Here is a 15179-nt window from a genome sequence, read left to right on the forward strand (position 1 = left end):
ATAAATACTTACGTTTGATATCGAGTTGTTCAGAGGCCTGCAAAGATGAGCAGCCCAATCACACCTGTGTGAGTGCTGTTCATTTTTTCTTAAACTGGAAGAAGCTGAAACTCGCAATATGTTCTGTTATCCTCTTGCCCTCAAGTGGTTTGAACACCACAGAGAATGGAATGAATAAGTAGCGGTCTGCGAACTGTTCATCGATACGTTTAAGAGCAAGTGCTATGCGAACTCGCGCACAATGAAGCGACTCAGAGTCATACCGAACCGCTTTACCTGCCCTTTTCTCCCGTTTTCTTATTTCAGTTTTCGATCAACGATCAAAATTCGTTCAATCGTCTAACATCACAGATCCACGGTCGACAATAGAACAGCAAGGCGGCTGGGGCAATTCCTCTCAAAGGGAAACGCGGCGTAATTAACTTTTCGCAAAATCCCATATAGAGTTGCACTCAAAGGGAGGATGCTCATAATTTAATTTTTAAAATTCGTTTCTAATCTGTATCGTACACATATTTTGCCACTTAAAACATATTTCCTTTTGATGATGCAGTGAATATATTGACTCGGTGTGTCCTTAGTAAGTTTGAATGCGCCTTCATCCCATAATATCAATATTAGTGGAACTGGGGCAATTTTACTCAGATTTGCCATGATCCTTACTATTTTCGTAATAAAAATACGCGATACCCTCAATTAAACACAACGATAGTTATGTAAGCTTTTGTATGGGGTATCCAATGTTTTTCTATCCATTACTTACGTTCAACCAAATGCAAACACAGTTAATGTTTTGCTATCCATTACTTACCTTCAACCAAATGCAAACATAGTTACTTGAGACTTACGAATTTTTTTTCAAAACTTTAAAGGAAATCTTATACTAATGGTATATATCAAAGTAACTAATCTACTTTAATATTATTCTGTTTCAAAAATGTGGTTTTATCAAAGTATGAATTACGAATAGTGATTATTTAAAAAGAAAAATAGTTTATCAAATCTAAATAATATTCTGAAAGCACTTATATAAAACAAATCTTCCATATAAACAATAAAATGAAAGACAATTTGCTATACTATTCATACAATATTATTTACTAAATTGATTATTAAAAAATACCATGTGTAGATCTATTAACTAACAACAATGTAAGCGATAGATTAACGGATAATTTAAATAGGTTAAAAGTGTAAACAATTGTGATTTTTTTTCAAAAGTACATAAAATGAATGAATGAATTACAATATGATACAATTTTTTTTAGCAATTGATGATCCAAAGTTATTGATGGCTTTTAGTTTTTCAAAGATGAAGTCCATAAAACAATGGACAAGGTTTTTCTAAAAAAAATGTTAACCTTTATTTTTGAAAGGGCTTTGCTTAAATACATCTTAGAAATAACTAAAACAAAGTTAAAATGTTGAAACATAGTCAACCATGGTCATCTATAGTTAACATGCACACACATAATCTATAAAAGAAATTTGTGGTCAACCATGGTCATCTATAGTTAACATGGACACACATAATCTATAAAAGAAATTTGTGGTCAACCATGGTCAAATTAATCAAACCATGTTCACCATGGTCCAAATTGTCAAGCATAGTGAACATGCCCAACCATAGTGAACAATGGACAACCATGGTTAACCATATTTGTGAAATGATCCACACTCAACTATATGTTGACTGCAATAAGCGGTCAACAATAACTTGAACATACTTAGCCATAGTCAACTATATCTAATCATTGTTTACTAATCCTCCCCACTCACATAGGTCATCAAGTAACACAACCACATAAATAACTATAGTTAATATACACACATGGGCACAATTAGAAAAAAAGTTACATAAACATTGAAAAAAAATACATATTTACATTTTTTTTCAATTAATATGATTATACTAATTTATTTTTATTTTAAAAACAATATATACCAATACATATCAACTGGGATTAAGTGCAATAAAGAAATTATATAAATATTTTTAAAAAATACATATTTACATTTTTTTTTTTATAAATTAGGTAATTATCATAATTTAGTTGTCAAACAAGTAGCGGGAACAATCATTAGTGACTACTATGGGCGAATGCAGATTGACTCATTATTGTTATGAAAAAAACAAGACTAATGCATATTGACTCATCATTGTTATTAAAAAAATTAGGCCTCCTAAAATTACCCCACTAATAATGTGCACAACAATAACATTTATTTCCTTAAATTTAAAATATGCTCTTTTAAAACCATTTTAAAACATACTGATTTTAAAACAATTTTATTAATATAATTATACTAATTTTTTTTTAAACAACCCATATTGATACCTATCAACTCCCTGTATGTGCAATAAAGAAATTACATAAAGATTGAAAAAAATTTATGAAATCATCCCATCAAAACATTGGCCATCCCTATATGGTAAAGAAATTTTCCTTCACGGTATTCCTATGGGGTTTTGTAGAGTCATTTTCTGTGCATATACCGCTCCCCCTTCCTATTATGTGCAGAACTCAAATGATTGGACAAATTTGTGTATTTTTTTAAAATCTGTATCTCTCAATCATGCCTTCTAGAAGAACGAGTCGAGTCCAACTCGCACAGTCATGGACCGGTGGTCATTCATTCATCAACGCTGGTACTAGAGTAGGTGGTACGTGCGTTTCGCAGTTATGGAGACGAATCACATTGATTTGGTAGGCACAAATTAATGAGCTCGCAGACCCAGCTCTCTATTGTCACTCATCGAGTCTCTTTCGTGCAGGCAAAGCCTTGTCGATGTCGCAGTCTCCTGGTTTTTCCGCCATGTTATCTGTTCAGTGTATTTTCACCTTACCTCTACTATGTGTTTTGGTGGGGATGAACGGGGCCAGTGGAGTAGAAAAGAATATTGCAGGCGAAGTGTCTGCTCTGTTTGTTTTTGGAGATTCGATTGTGGATGCGGGCAACAATAACTACATTTCAACAATAGCGAAAGCTGACTTTCCTCCATATGGCCGAGACTTAATCAATCACAAGCCCACAGGCCGCTTTTCTAATGGCAAACTGTCAACAGATTTCATTGGTATATCCAATAAAAACAGTTGCTCCCTACTATTTTGCTCTATAATATAACATAATCTACCTGGTACCTAACTTTAGATCATTAATCTGGTTTGCAGCTGCAGGACTGGGGCTTAAGGAGACCCTGCCGCCATATTTAGATCCCCATCTCACTACCCAAGATCTCATAACGGGTGTCAGCTTTGCTTCTGGAGGAACTGGATACGATAACCTCACGGCCGAGGTCGCTGTAAGTTCTTTTTGGATATTCATGTTTTCGTAACATTTCAAGATTAAGGAACTTTGAAGTATATAACTGAAGCTGAGAAGCATTGTTGAACGTTGCTGCAGTCTGTGATACCGATATGGAAACAGTTGGAATTCTTTAGAGATTACAGTGCGATCATGGGAGAGCGGGTGGGAAAGGAAAAGGCATCCACTATAATCAGAAAAGCCATATTTCTCTCCTGTGCAGGAACCAACGATTTCATAAAAAACTACTTTTTGCTGCCCATAAGGAGAAAGCAGTTCAGCATCACCCAATATCAGGATTTTCTGCTGCAACTCTCCCAAAACTTCATCCAGGTAACACATCATTCACATGCCAAAAGGTTATTGATGTAATACATCGTTTACATATTGATCTTGTTTTCAGGTGGAAAAAGATGATGATATTATTCACAATGTAGTATTTGCTTGCGGTTTGTACCTGGCTGATTTTCTGTGAAAGATTATTCAAAACGTATATTTGTTTACTGTTTCTACTTGGCTGATTTCCTATCTATCTCATTATGCTCTGTATAGAGAAGCTAGGTGCGAGAGATTACTTCTGTGCAACCTTTTTACTGCAATGCAAAAATTTATAGTTTACTTTTGATTGAAGACATCTAGCGTTTACATAGGTATATAATCTATATTTAATGAACTCGTATTGATTATTGCGAAGGCTTTTGCCCAGATGCCTTACAACAGTAAATATTGGTCAACCTAACATTTATTAAAAAGTAACGTACTTGTTTTGCCCATTTCCTACGCAATTTACTTTGGGTCGTAGTCGATCTGTCATGGAAGTTGTTTGGGGTTAAATTTTGGTTCATATTTCTGGAATTTGGTAGGATTTTTCAAATGACATGTTTGAGTTTTTTTGACTTTTTTTATAATGGGAGTGATTGAAAAGTTTTTTATGCATAAAATTATGTACTAAAAAATCAATTTAAATATATATATATATATATATATATATTTTTTTTTATTTTTTTTATTTTTTTTTTAATTTAATTTTAAATATTTAAAGGGAGTTGGAGGAATTGTCAGGACCCCTAAAATTGGTTGGTTAAAAAATTTTCAATTTTTTTTGTAAAGATAGTGTTTGCATCATGTTTTTGATTGTGGAAATAGATTTAGCAGCATCAAAAAAGTCCACAGCACCTTTAAGTTTAACAACTATAACTTGGATTTACAAAAATCCTTACGGGATTTTCTCAAAATATAACCAGAATTTTCATGACTTGCAGGGCAAAATAACAGTCTTGTTAGACTACAACATACTTAAACAAAGCCAGTTGGTTCTTTATTACCATCTTAAGCTAGTTTTAAAATTAAACAACGTCCCTTACTTTGTTATTGCCATGTTCTTATGAAATAGGTTAGTTTTAAAGTTAAATATGCATATGGTTAACCATTTTAAATTAAATAAATTTTGATTTTTTTGAAAAATCTATTATCTAATTTTTTTAAGTTTAATAGGACTATATCTTTATCATATCTCTTTTTTATTTTTATATAAAGATAATACAACTATTTTCAAATTAAATTACCCAAATCAATTACTATTTTTTTGAAATAGCAAAATTACACATTTAACTATATGCATAGCTTCGTTTAAAACAGTTTGAACAATTATTCTCATTGATATCAGGTAATTTTGTAATCTCTCGTTTCTTCCAATTTCAAATATTGTTGACATTTTGAATTTTCATTCTGGCCAAGGTTGTATTTTCTTTCTTACAAAACATTGTTAATATATAGGTTCGTGAAACTTCTCAGTTTTTGGTTTAAGCCTGTGGATAAAGTTATCATTATACATAGTTGAGAAAAGTTGCCGTTGTTCTATTTATTAAGTTTTTTGGAAGCGAAGTTTAAGTTAGTTTTAATATCATGATTTGTATATGAGTGAGATTTATAATTATGTTAAATTGGATGGGTAAGATATTTAATATAGTTTTAATATTTAATGAAGTATAATGGTTTGTAGGGAGAGATTAAGAAAATTTTAAATTGGATGTGTATGATATTTTTTCTTGCTATGGTTTTTTTTAAATTATAATTTCTTTTTAATGATGGTGGTGGTAGTTAAAGTTCACTGAAACCAAATTTTGATCCCACCAAAACATTATATTTATTTATATATTCAAAATATTCTATAAAATTTAACAAATTATAATTATGTTTTTATTAAATAACTTTAAAATATATTAAATTTAATATTATATATTAGATATTTAAAATATTTTAATAAAAATTAGATAAAATATATTTTATATCCATGAAGCAAGGGTATGTAAGTCCAAGCGTTGGGTTTGGGTATCCATACCTCATTTGCGCACTTAAGCACCGGAAACGAGTTTGGGTTCTTCTTAAACGAACCAGATGGATATGGATATGGAGGGTCACGGTTGGAATTTCAAAAAACACGAACCAGATGGATATGGAGGGTCACGGTTGGAATTTCAAAAAACATTTGACTGTCAAAGTTGACATTTTTCACCATTTCTAACTTATTTTTATAGTTCTAAGGCAAAATTTTGACGGTTTTGTCATTTTTTAAACTATATTTGACGAGTAAATCACCCATGATGGGCAATTTGCCAGTCAAATTCCAACTGTGTGGAGGCTCCGATACTATGAAATTTAAAAAAATTGGGTTCACTCTTTGTCAATGGTAAAAAGATTTATGGTCCTAGTCAGTCATGAATGATGGATGAGCATGAGCTTTCAGATGAGCGGGCATTTCTAGAGAGTGTATTAGAGAACCTGTTGATTGATGAGTTTAGTGATGTTGATCATGATGACGTGGGATGTTGATGAGTGATGACATGGATTAAGAAGTCAAATAAGTTATCTTGAGACTTGTTCATTGTTCAGTGTCACTTTTTTTTTAGACTTGTTCATTCTTTAGTTTTACTTTTTTTTTTTGGAATTTTCTATTTCATGCGGTGAAAATGTTTTAAAGCAAATTTTGAATGTAGTATGATAATGGAGCCCGGGATATATAGTATATATCCATTATTCTAATTTACAATAAGAAAAATAAAATATTAAACACTCATATTGAAATTTCAAAAGAAAAAATCCATAATTAAATTTTAAAATATATATATATATATATATATATATAACCCCACTCACCCTATTTCAAAAAATGAGGTACTCGTTCCTGTACTGTGTTCGAAAAACGATTTATTAGTTAGTCTATTAGTAAAAAATAAATTATTAAAAAACTGATGATATTAGTTTATGTATTTGTTCTTTTTATAAATTTAATAAATCTTCATCACTTCCAACTTCTAATTTCCAGTGAGATAACATAAAATTTAGATCTCACAACCATTACCAATTAAACTACACAAACAAACTATATATTTCAATTAAACTACACAAACAAACTATATATTTATTTTCTTACCTGATTTAAATATTTCAATTTACCGTGACCATTAGACTGATGCATTATCTTACTTCTAAAGTGTAATCCCACAATGTTTCAGGATCTATACAATTTAGGTGCCCGCAAATTTGGTATTTATGGTATGGCACCCCCCGGATGCCTGCCTGAGCAGAAAATGCTTTATGGGAACGCCAAACTTGAAGGTTGTATGGATGAATTGAACGAAGCGACGCTGGTCTACAACATCAAACTGAAAGCAGCCGTCGCGAGTCTCAAAGCTCGGGTGCCAGATATTAAAGTGGTCTATATCGACATTTACGATGCCTTCATAGATATGGTCAGAAATCCTGCCAAATATGGTACGCGCTGTAAAAACCATTCTTCGATTGGTGGTAATTTTGACATTTGTTTCAATTGCTGTAATGGTTTTGTGATAATTTTTTGATTTGTTCTAGTGTGTCTGTCATTAGTTTCAGTTGCTGTAATGGGTTTGTTGTAGGGTTTGAGACATCCAACAGGGGTTGCTGTGGGACAGGATACACAGAGGTTGGAATCACATGCAATTCCAATATTTCATTTATTTGTCCAGACGCCTCCAAATATGTCTTCTGGGATGCCGTCCACTCTACAGAGAAAACGTATCACCTCACTGCCAAAATGGTGCTCGACAACTATATCTCACAACTACTGTCATGAAAATTTTATTTAGTCGGTGATTTGGTTATGAAGATATCAACTTCGAGATTTCGTGCAGATCCATCTATTTAATGTGGCTCACATTTCCATGAATATCTATTAATTTAATATTAATGCTGTGTTTATTGGAAGTCTATTATCTACAACATCTAGGCTGCTAGGTATTATCGAATGCTGTGTATAGTTATGCATCGTCAGTACATTTAATTCTCTTTATTGATATTATTTCTGATCTTATTTTTATAGATTTATTATTTAATTTAGCTTTCAACGCTTACTGTTCAGATCCCTTTACTTTGGGTTTAGTTATTTTTTGGATTTTTTTTGGTGTATTTAGCAGAAATATTTGAGGTGAAATTTTGATTTATGTTATTTAAATTGTATATATAGATTCAGTTTGGTGAAAAATTTCTGTGGCATTTAAATTGTGCAGGGGTTATCCATCAAACTTGTGATTTTAATATATTCTTACTCAATTTTAGAGAAATTAGACAGAAAAAACCCACTTAAAAAAAGTCAAAATTTTTTTCATTAAAACAATTAAATTTATTTATACTTTAATATGATATATTAAAACATTGAAGTAGGAAAGTCATGACAGGGAAATAATGTGTTTTGAGTTCAGATTAATTTTCATTTTTTGGTTAAGAATAAAATTACATAAAATATAGGAAAATAAATTAATTTCATAAAAAATTATAAATCTTTTAATAATTTGTATTATTATATAGTTTTTAACTAATATAATAAAATGTTAATTTGAGGTTATCCTCATTCATTGAGAAGAAGAAATGGAAACTTCCCACCTACATTCCATAAGTATTGATATTATTCATGTGTATTACATTTTAAATAAATAGATTTGTAGATAATTTGGAAAAAGCAAATTTTATTTTAATTTTTCAAATTACAAATTTGATTTATAAATATTTTATAATTTTACTTTTTCAAAATATGTTTTGAGTTATAGATATTTTATAATTTTACTTATTAAAAATATATTTTTAATAAGTATTCAATCTACATAGAGTAAAAAACCATTTTAATTTAAATAACAAAAATAAAAAATTTAACCAGATTCCAACTAAACACTTCAAAATATCTAATAATTAAACAACCCCAAACACTCCAAAACATTTTATAGTTACATAAAAACTCTTATGAAAAGTTGACCAAATTTTGGTTAGTTGTTTTAAAAAGTTGACCAAATCTTGATTATGTGATTAATCAAAAAGACATCTATCTATATTATGGATCACAAAAGTCTTAAATCTAACAAAGTAGATTAATTTAAAATTAAACGCCCTGGTTACTTTGTTATTGCAATAAGCTAGTTTTAAAATTAAAATATATAAATGATTAAAAACCATGAATTAAATAAATTTGAATAGTGTTTTTTTAATTAAACAAAAAAAATCTGAACTCTGGTCCACTAATTCTAAAATATTTTGAATACTTAATGAGCAAAGTTACGTATTTAACTATATATAATCCAAATTTACACAAAAATAACTCATGTAGATTTACCCTACTTCAGTGGTTCAATGTAGTTTTTTTTGGGTTTAAATCTAGTTGTCCTGCATGGCTTTCGTTTAAAACAGGCGGAAAAGTTATTCACATTGATATTCGGTAATTTTGTAATCTCTGGTTTTTTCCAATTTCAAATATATGGTTGACATTTTGAATTCCTACTTTAGAAAGGTTATATTTTCTTTCTTACTAACATTGTTAATATGTACATAGTTTAGAAAAGTTGCAGTTATTTTATTTATTAAGTATATATTTTTTTTAAAGAGAAGTTTAGTAGAGTAATGATATGTATACAGGTGAGATTTGTAACTATGTTAAATTGGATGGGTAAGATATAGAATAATGGTTTGTAGTGTGATATTAAGAATATTTTAAATTGGATGTGTATGATATCTTTTTGGTTTCAGTTTTTTGAAAATGTAAGTCTAATGAGTGTAATTTGAATGTTTTAAATAATTTTCAAAATATAAAATTTATTTATATATTTAAAATTTATTTTAAATAAAGAAAATTTATAATATTTTATAATTTTTTTTTTTTTATTAAATTGAAATAAATTTTTTATTTAATTAAATTTTTAAGTTTTACTATCATAACGATGAGTCTTTTTAGCAAAGTGACCTAGGATCAAACCTCTTGTCCATAGAGGAGACATGCTAAAAAATTGGATGTGTATGATATTGTTTTTTTTTTTCCCTTCATATTGTTTTTGTTATAAGTTTAAGATGTGTAATCTGAGTGTTTTAAATTTTTTTCAAAATATTCAATTTATTTATATAATTAAAAACTCATTTTAAATAAGGAAAAATTATAATATTTCATAAAATCGCTTTCTTAAGTTTTAAAAATTTAATAGAAATAAAGATTTTATTTAATGAATTTGTCAAGTTTCACTAGCACAAGTTGAGGATGGGCCTCCTTAGCAAAGCCACCTAAGATCAAACCTCACAGGGTGTGTGGTTGTGCCTGTGCTAGGGGGATGAGACATTCTAAAAAATCTAGTCAACTTAGTACTGGTGTGGGCCCACGCTTTCTCAAGCTGCAGGTTGGAAGATCACAGAAAACTTTACGAACAAACAAAAAAATTATACATAACTTCCCAAGGTTGGAGGATCACAGAAAACTTTATGAACAAAAAAAAAAAAATTATACATAACCTCCCAAGGTTGGAGGATCACAAACAACTTTACGAACAAAATAGAAATAAACTATACATAACTTCCCAAATCCTGGAAGGATTACATAATCTACCATAAAACAATTTACACAAAACTAAATTTCATACACTTTGGTTTCTTACTCTGTCTTTGATTCAAAATATTTTATAAGATTTAACACATTATAATCCTATTTTTATTAACTATTTTTAAAATATATTAAATTTAACATTAAATTTAGGATATTTAAAATATTTAATAAAAAAATAAATAAAAAATGTAAATTAAAAAAAAAATCTAAAAATTAGATAAAATGTATTTTAGTAATTAGTATTTAGAGTTAAATAAATAATGATGGGAAATGATGATTATCGATAGAGATAAATATAATGGTTGATGAAAATCATTTATTAATTAATTTATTAGTAGAAAGGAGAATTAGAAAAATTAGAGCAAGTCAAATTCCAAAAAGAATTACCATAATGGGGATGTCAAACTCAAAGATAGTGGAGGTTGAGCCTGACCTCCACCGAGACTTCCCACACACATAACATGTAGGAGGTGTGTGTGGCAAGGTATGCCACAACCACTCCATGTGAACCCAACTAGTCGCGCTCGTGTGCATTTTAACAGAGGTCGATGTGAAATGGGTAGTCTACGGAATTCAATGGGAATTGTTATGATACTCTAGCAATAGCGGTACGAGCTGTGAAAATTAGAGTGATGTCATGTTGGTAATTTTTGGAGGGGGGATAAGGCGACTTGTTGCTCTTTGGATTATGTCGAAGGTGGTTTTTGGCTACAGGAGGGACTTGTTAGTCCTTTGTTCCCGTTTATCTTTCAACTTTCTAATGCCCTCCTATTCAGGCGAGATTCCATAACCCAATCCACCAGCGACCCTCCTTTTGGTGTCTTGATTGAATTGTGGTCTATTGCAAGACTTATTGATGGGTATATTCTTGTTAGTGCTCGAGGTGATGTGTGGAATTTCCAAGGGGATTTGGGGAAATTCTTAACCCAATTGCCTCTCGTTGTTCTAGGCTTGTCGTCTTGGGTGGCTCTTCAATTTAAGGGTGCAACAGTACGCCATCTTGGGTGGGTTGGCATAATCGGGTGCCTCATCTCGGGAAGGTGTTATTTCCGGTGTCGAACCAGGGCAAGGTGACCACTACAGAGCAGGAAGAGGGTTTGGATTTGAAGGTCATCGAGCTCACGGGGAAGATTTTATCTCCATTTTAGATGTTTTGCGACGGTCGCTAGTGTTGGTGTGGTGGTGTTTTGGTATGGTTAGTGTTAGACGTGTTGCGATGCCGCGATGGTGAAAGCGACCAAGGAGTTGGAGAGGTTTTGTGTTGCGCTGTGTGCATGGCATCGTGATGTAACTCACTCTTCGGTGGAAGTGGAAGGGGGTCGACTGTAGAACCAAAACCTCGACGTTGATACCAAAAGCGAGAGGAGGTGAAACTGAGCTCAGAGGCAAAGAAGAGCTTACAGGGACCCTGTCATGACCGTCGACCATCATCGAGGAAGATGAACAATCCCTCTAGCACCGCCAAATGTCAGTTGCACTAGTCAATGAAAATGCAGCTGGAGGCTTATGAGAAAATTCATTAGGAGGAGCATGAGGTGGTCATGGCAACCCTGGCTCAAATCCAATATTTCTAGTGTCAGCATCGAGAGCAGGTGGTGGTGGTCTGGCGCGAACATATGCACATTCTGGACAAGTTGGAGTAGTTAGAGGCTTGGTTGACGCATCTGTAGCAACACGTCACTTACTCATTTCGTCCCTCTCCTCCACCTAGGATGGGCCTAGACAACCCAACTTTTATCAACTCTGATGATTGAGTATGTGTTTTGGTGTTCTATTCATTTTGTTAGTCTTTTGGCATATCTATGTTTTGGTTTTTTATTCATTTTGTTAGCCTTTTGGCATATCTTACCTTTATGGTTATGGTCAATTAGCTTATGTATTTTTTGGACTATTTATTTTTGTCAGATGATGATGGTCAACAAAACCGCTTGAGATGAGACCTACAAACTTTCTAGCAATAATCTTGTAAATATTTTCTTATGAAACTAATAGAATGTTCCGACCTAAAAAAAATAATGAAAATGATGAAATTAATTTACTAAATGAACAAATTGAGTCTAAAATATTAGCATTAATTTCTATAAAACGTGATATATATATCTATATATATATATATTAGCATTAATTTCTATAAAACATGATATATATATATATATATATATATATATCATGATGTATTTGTTTTCTTAACGTGCTATAAATGCTTCAATTTACCGTGACCATTAGACTAGATGCATTATCTTACTTGTAAAGTGTAATCCCACAATGTTTCAGGATCTATACAATTTAGGTGCCCGCAGATTTGGTATTTATGGTGTGGCGCCTCCAGGATGCCTACCTGAGCAGAAAATGCCTTATGGGAACCCCAAACTAGAAGGTTGTATCGATGAATTGAACCAAGCGGCGTTGGTCTACAACATCAAAATAAAAGCAGTCTTCATTTGTATCAAAGCTTGGGTTCCAGACACTAAAGTGGTCTATGTCGACATTTACGATGCCTTCATGGATATGGTTTGAAATCCTGCCAAATATGGTACGCGCTGTAATCAAAATCAATCTTCGATTGGTAGTAATTTTGTCATTAGTTTCAATTTCTGTAATGGTTTTGGGATACAAGTTGTAATGAAAATTTATTCTTTGATTTGTTGTAATGTGTTTGTCATTAGTGTTAGTTGTTGTAATCTGGTTACTGTAATGGGTTGGTTGTAGGGTTTGAGACATCCAACAGGGGTTGTTGTAGGACACTTAAATTTTGATAGTGGCAACTATATTGTATATTCACATCAAATAATATTACATATAAATACATCTAGTGTCGTCTCAAGATAGATAAATTAATTTGGACACACAAACACTTGGTTGAGATAATATTTCAACCACACACCAATCTAGGAAACTTCTAGATATAACAACCCTAAGGAATAGGAACAAACTCCTATAGATAGAATGAATCACAACTGAGACAAGTAAGAATTACAATTTCTTAGTCACCCCCTTAATGATTACTTGTGTCGACCTCAATATGAAAAGTCTAGTTGTGGTCTAATAGAACAAAAGAATATGTCGACGTCCATATAAAGGAGCAACCATCCACTGTAATGCATGGGTGCCAACCACTACAACCACTAGTCTACCAGGATGCCCTTCGCATACATGGTTCTGTCAACCATTATAACTACATACATGTACTTGTACCTGCAAATCCCCCTCCATCATCATCATGAGTTTTATTGGAGTACCCATAACCAACCTCTGGGTTTTATCGGATTACCCTCAACCATGCCAACAAGGAATCTCAGCCACCAAGGCTCAACACAACCACCAAGGCTCAACTCTGCCACCAAGGCACTCAATTCAGCCACGAAGGCTCAACACAGCCACCAAGGCTCAACTCTGCCACCAAGGCACTCAATTCAGCCACCAAGGCTCACCACAAACCCAACTTAACCAGGCCCAGGGTTTTCTCGGCTCACCCTTAACCATGCCAAGGGTTTTGTCAGCTGACCCTAAACCATGCCTACAGGAATCCCTGTCCACTTCACTCTCGCACGTGGTTGCAAACCAAAGCTGCAAATACAAATTGGTTTTAATATTATGGAGAACTTTATGGGGCTACACATACCTCATCAGGCTTACATTACACACTCCAACTCTTGGAGTTACCAGGTACATACTTTCCAAAGACCACTACAAAACATTCTAGACTTGCTTACTCATGTATGTGAAATATACCATGAGTCTACTTTATATCAACACAATATTTTACCTTGTTTGTCCATCTATTACTGTTTCAACCAATTAATATCCACTGCTTCAATCAACTTCTTCTAAAATCATATCCAAACTTGGTGTCTTCATCTTGAATCTTTCAAGCTTCAATTTGCAGTTGTTAGAGTGATCAGTTCTAACAAATAACATTTACATGTTAAGTTGATTAGGATTAACGTGTTTCAGTTACAAAACCCAAAAAATAATTCAAGAAAACAATTCATTTCACCAAGCATGTACTAATTCGCAGATAGTGGAAGTGGAAACAGTGAGGCAACGCTCACACAGAGACACTACCCACACTCACTCTTTAGTGGATTGAAACAAAGTGTGTATGTTCCTCAACAATGAAAGGGGGGTTTAGTGGCACCTTCTGCATCATAGAACACCTTCTTCCAGCCTCCACATAGGTATACACAACACCAAAAAATATTTTATAAACATCATAAAATAACATGGTCCACAGAACTTCAAATGGCTACGCCAAAAAACAAAACGAATCCATGGCTCGAGCAGCTCAACGCACAAGAAGTGCACAACACACCATAATCACTATCGGCTGATCTCGTTCACAAAGCCCACTCACAGGGTCAATTCAAGAAATTTGGTCTTAGCATTAATTAAATATTCACGTAGGCATCAATACTGTGGCAAGAACCATAGGAAGGTACCATCAATCCTTCTCCAAGGATGTAGTCGTAGAGGAATCATTAGGCCGAAATGGCAAAGGGCTTATCTCCACCGATAATGGCATATTAATATTAGGGGGTCTACAAACTCTGTTTGTTTGGCGGTTTCACAATTTTCGTGGGCGCTTGAATCCATCGAAAGCAGGGTCAAAGGATTCTCTAAGGACAGAGCTTAAATTCTCGGGCAAATCGGGCACAAATTGAAACAAGTCCATCATCTTTTGTGGAGAAAAATGCTATCACTTCTCTTACTCATATACAACACAACATATAAAACTCCCCTGTTTCATCGTTTGGATGTTGTTACCTTGGATGCACAAACTGAGATACAGGTTAGGCATTGTGGTTTATTTCGAAATCTCCCTGGATTCCTTATTTGACCCTAATGCATTGACAGAGAGAACATACCCCATACACACAGCGGTGCCCAATCGCTTTCATTCATCGTCGATCCACACACCAGTGAACAACTCAGTGCTCACTATCAAAGAATCCAACAAATGACTCCATACTCATAAGCACTTGCA

The 15179-nt window shown here is 32.8% G+C and overlaps 1 protein-coding gene across 2 annotated transcripts; it reads left to right on the top strand.

Moving 5' to 3' along the window:
• The first annotated feature begins 2715 nt into the window (after positions 1 to 2715).
• On the top strand, positions 2716 to 7701 carry LOC149162215 (GDSL esterase/lipase At2g04570-like). 2 transcript variants are annotated; one of them, XM_089435653.1, is made up of 5 exons: positions 2716 to 3076; positions 3174 to 3304; positions 3406 to 3639; positions 6822 to 7080; positions 7192 to 7305. In XM_089435653.1, exons 1-5 carry the CDS (start codon positions 2791 to 2793, stop codon positions 7218 to 7220), a joined length of 939 nt encoding a protein of 312 aa, XP_089291779.1. In that variant the 5' UTR covers positions 2716 to 2790; the 3' UTR covers positions 7221 to 7305. The 2 variants fall into 2 exon arrangements, with proteins under 2 accessions (XP_089291779.1, XP_089291778.1); XM_089435652.1 differs by having other exon boundaries at positions 2717 to 3076; positions 7221 to 7701.
• The last annotated feature ends 7478 nt before the right edge of the window (positions 7702 to 15179 follow it).

This window comes from Pinus tabuliformis, chromosome 5_2 (genome assembly GCF_031772625.1).
Source record: "Pinus tabuliformis cultivar Carrire ecotype Pingquan chromosome 5_2, CPIR1, whole genome shotgun sequence".
Taxonomy (NCBI): Eukaryota; Viridiplantae; Streptophyta; class Pinopsida; order Pinales; family Pinaceae; genus Pinus; species Pinus tabuliformis.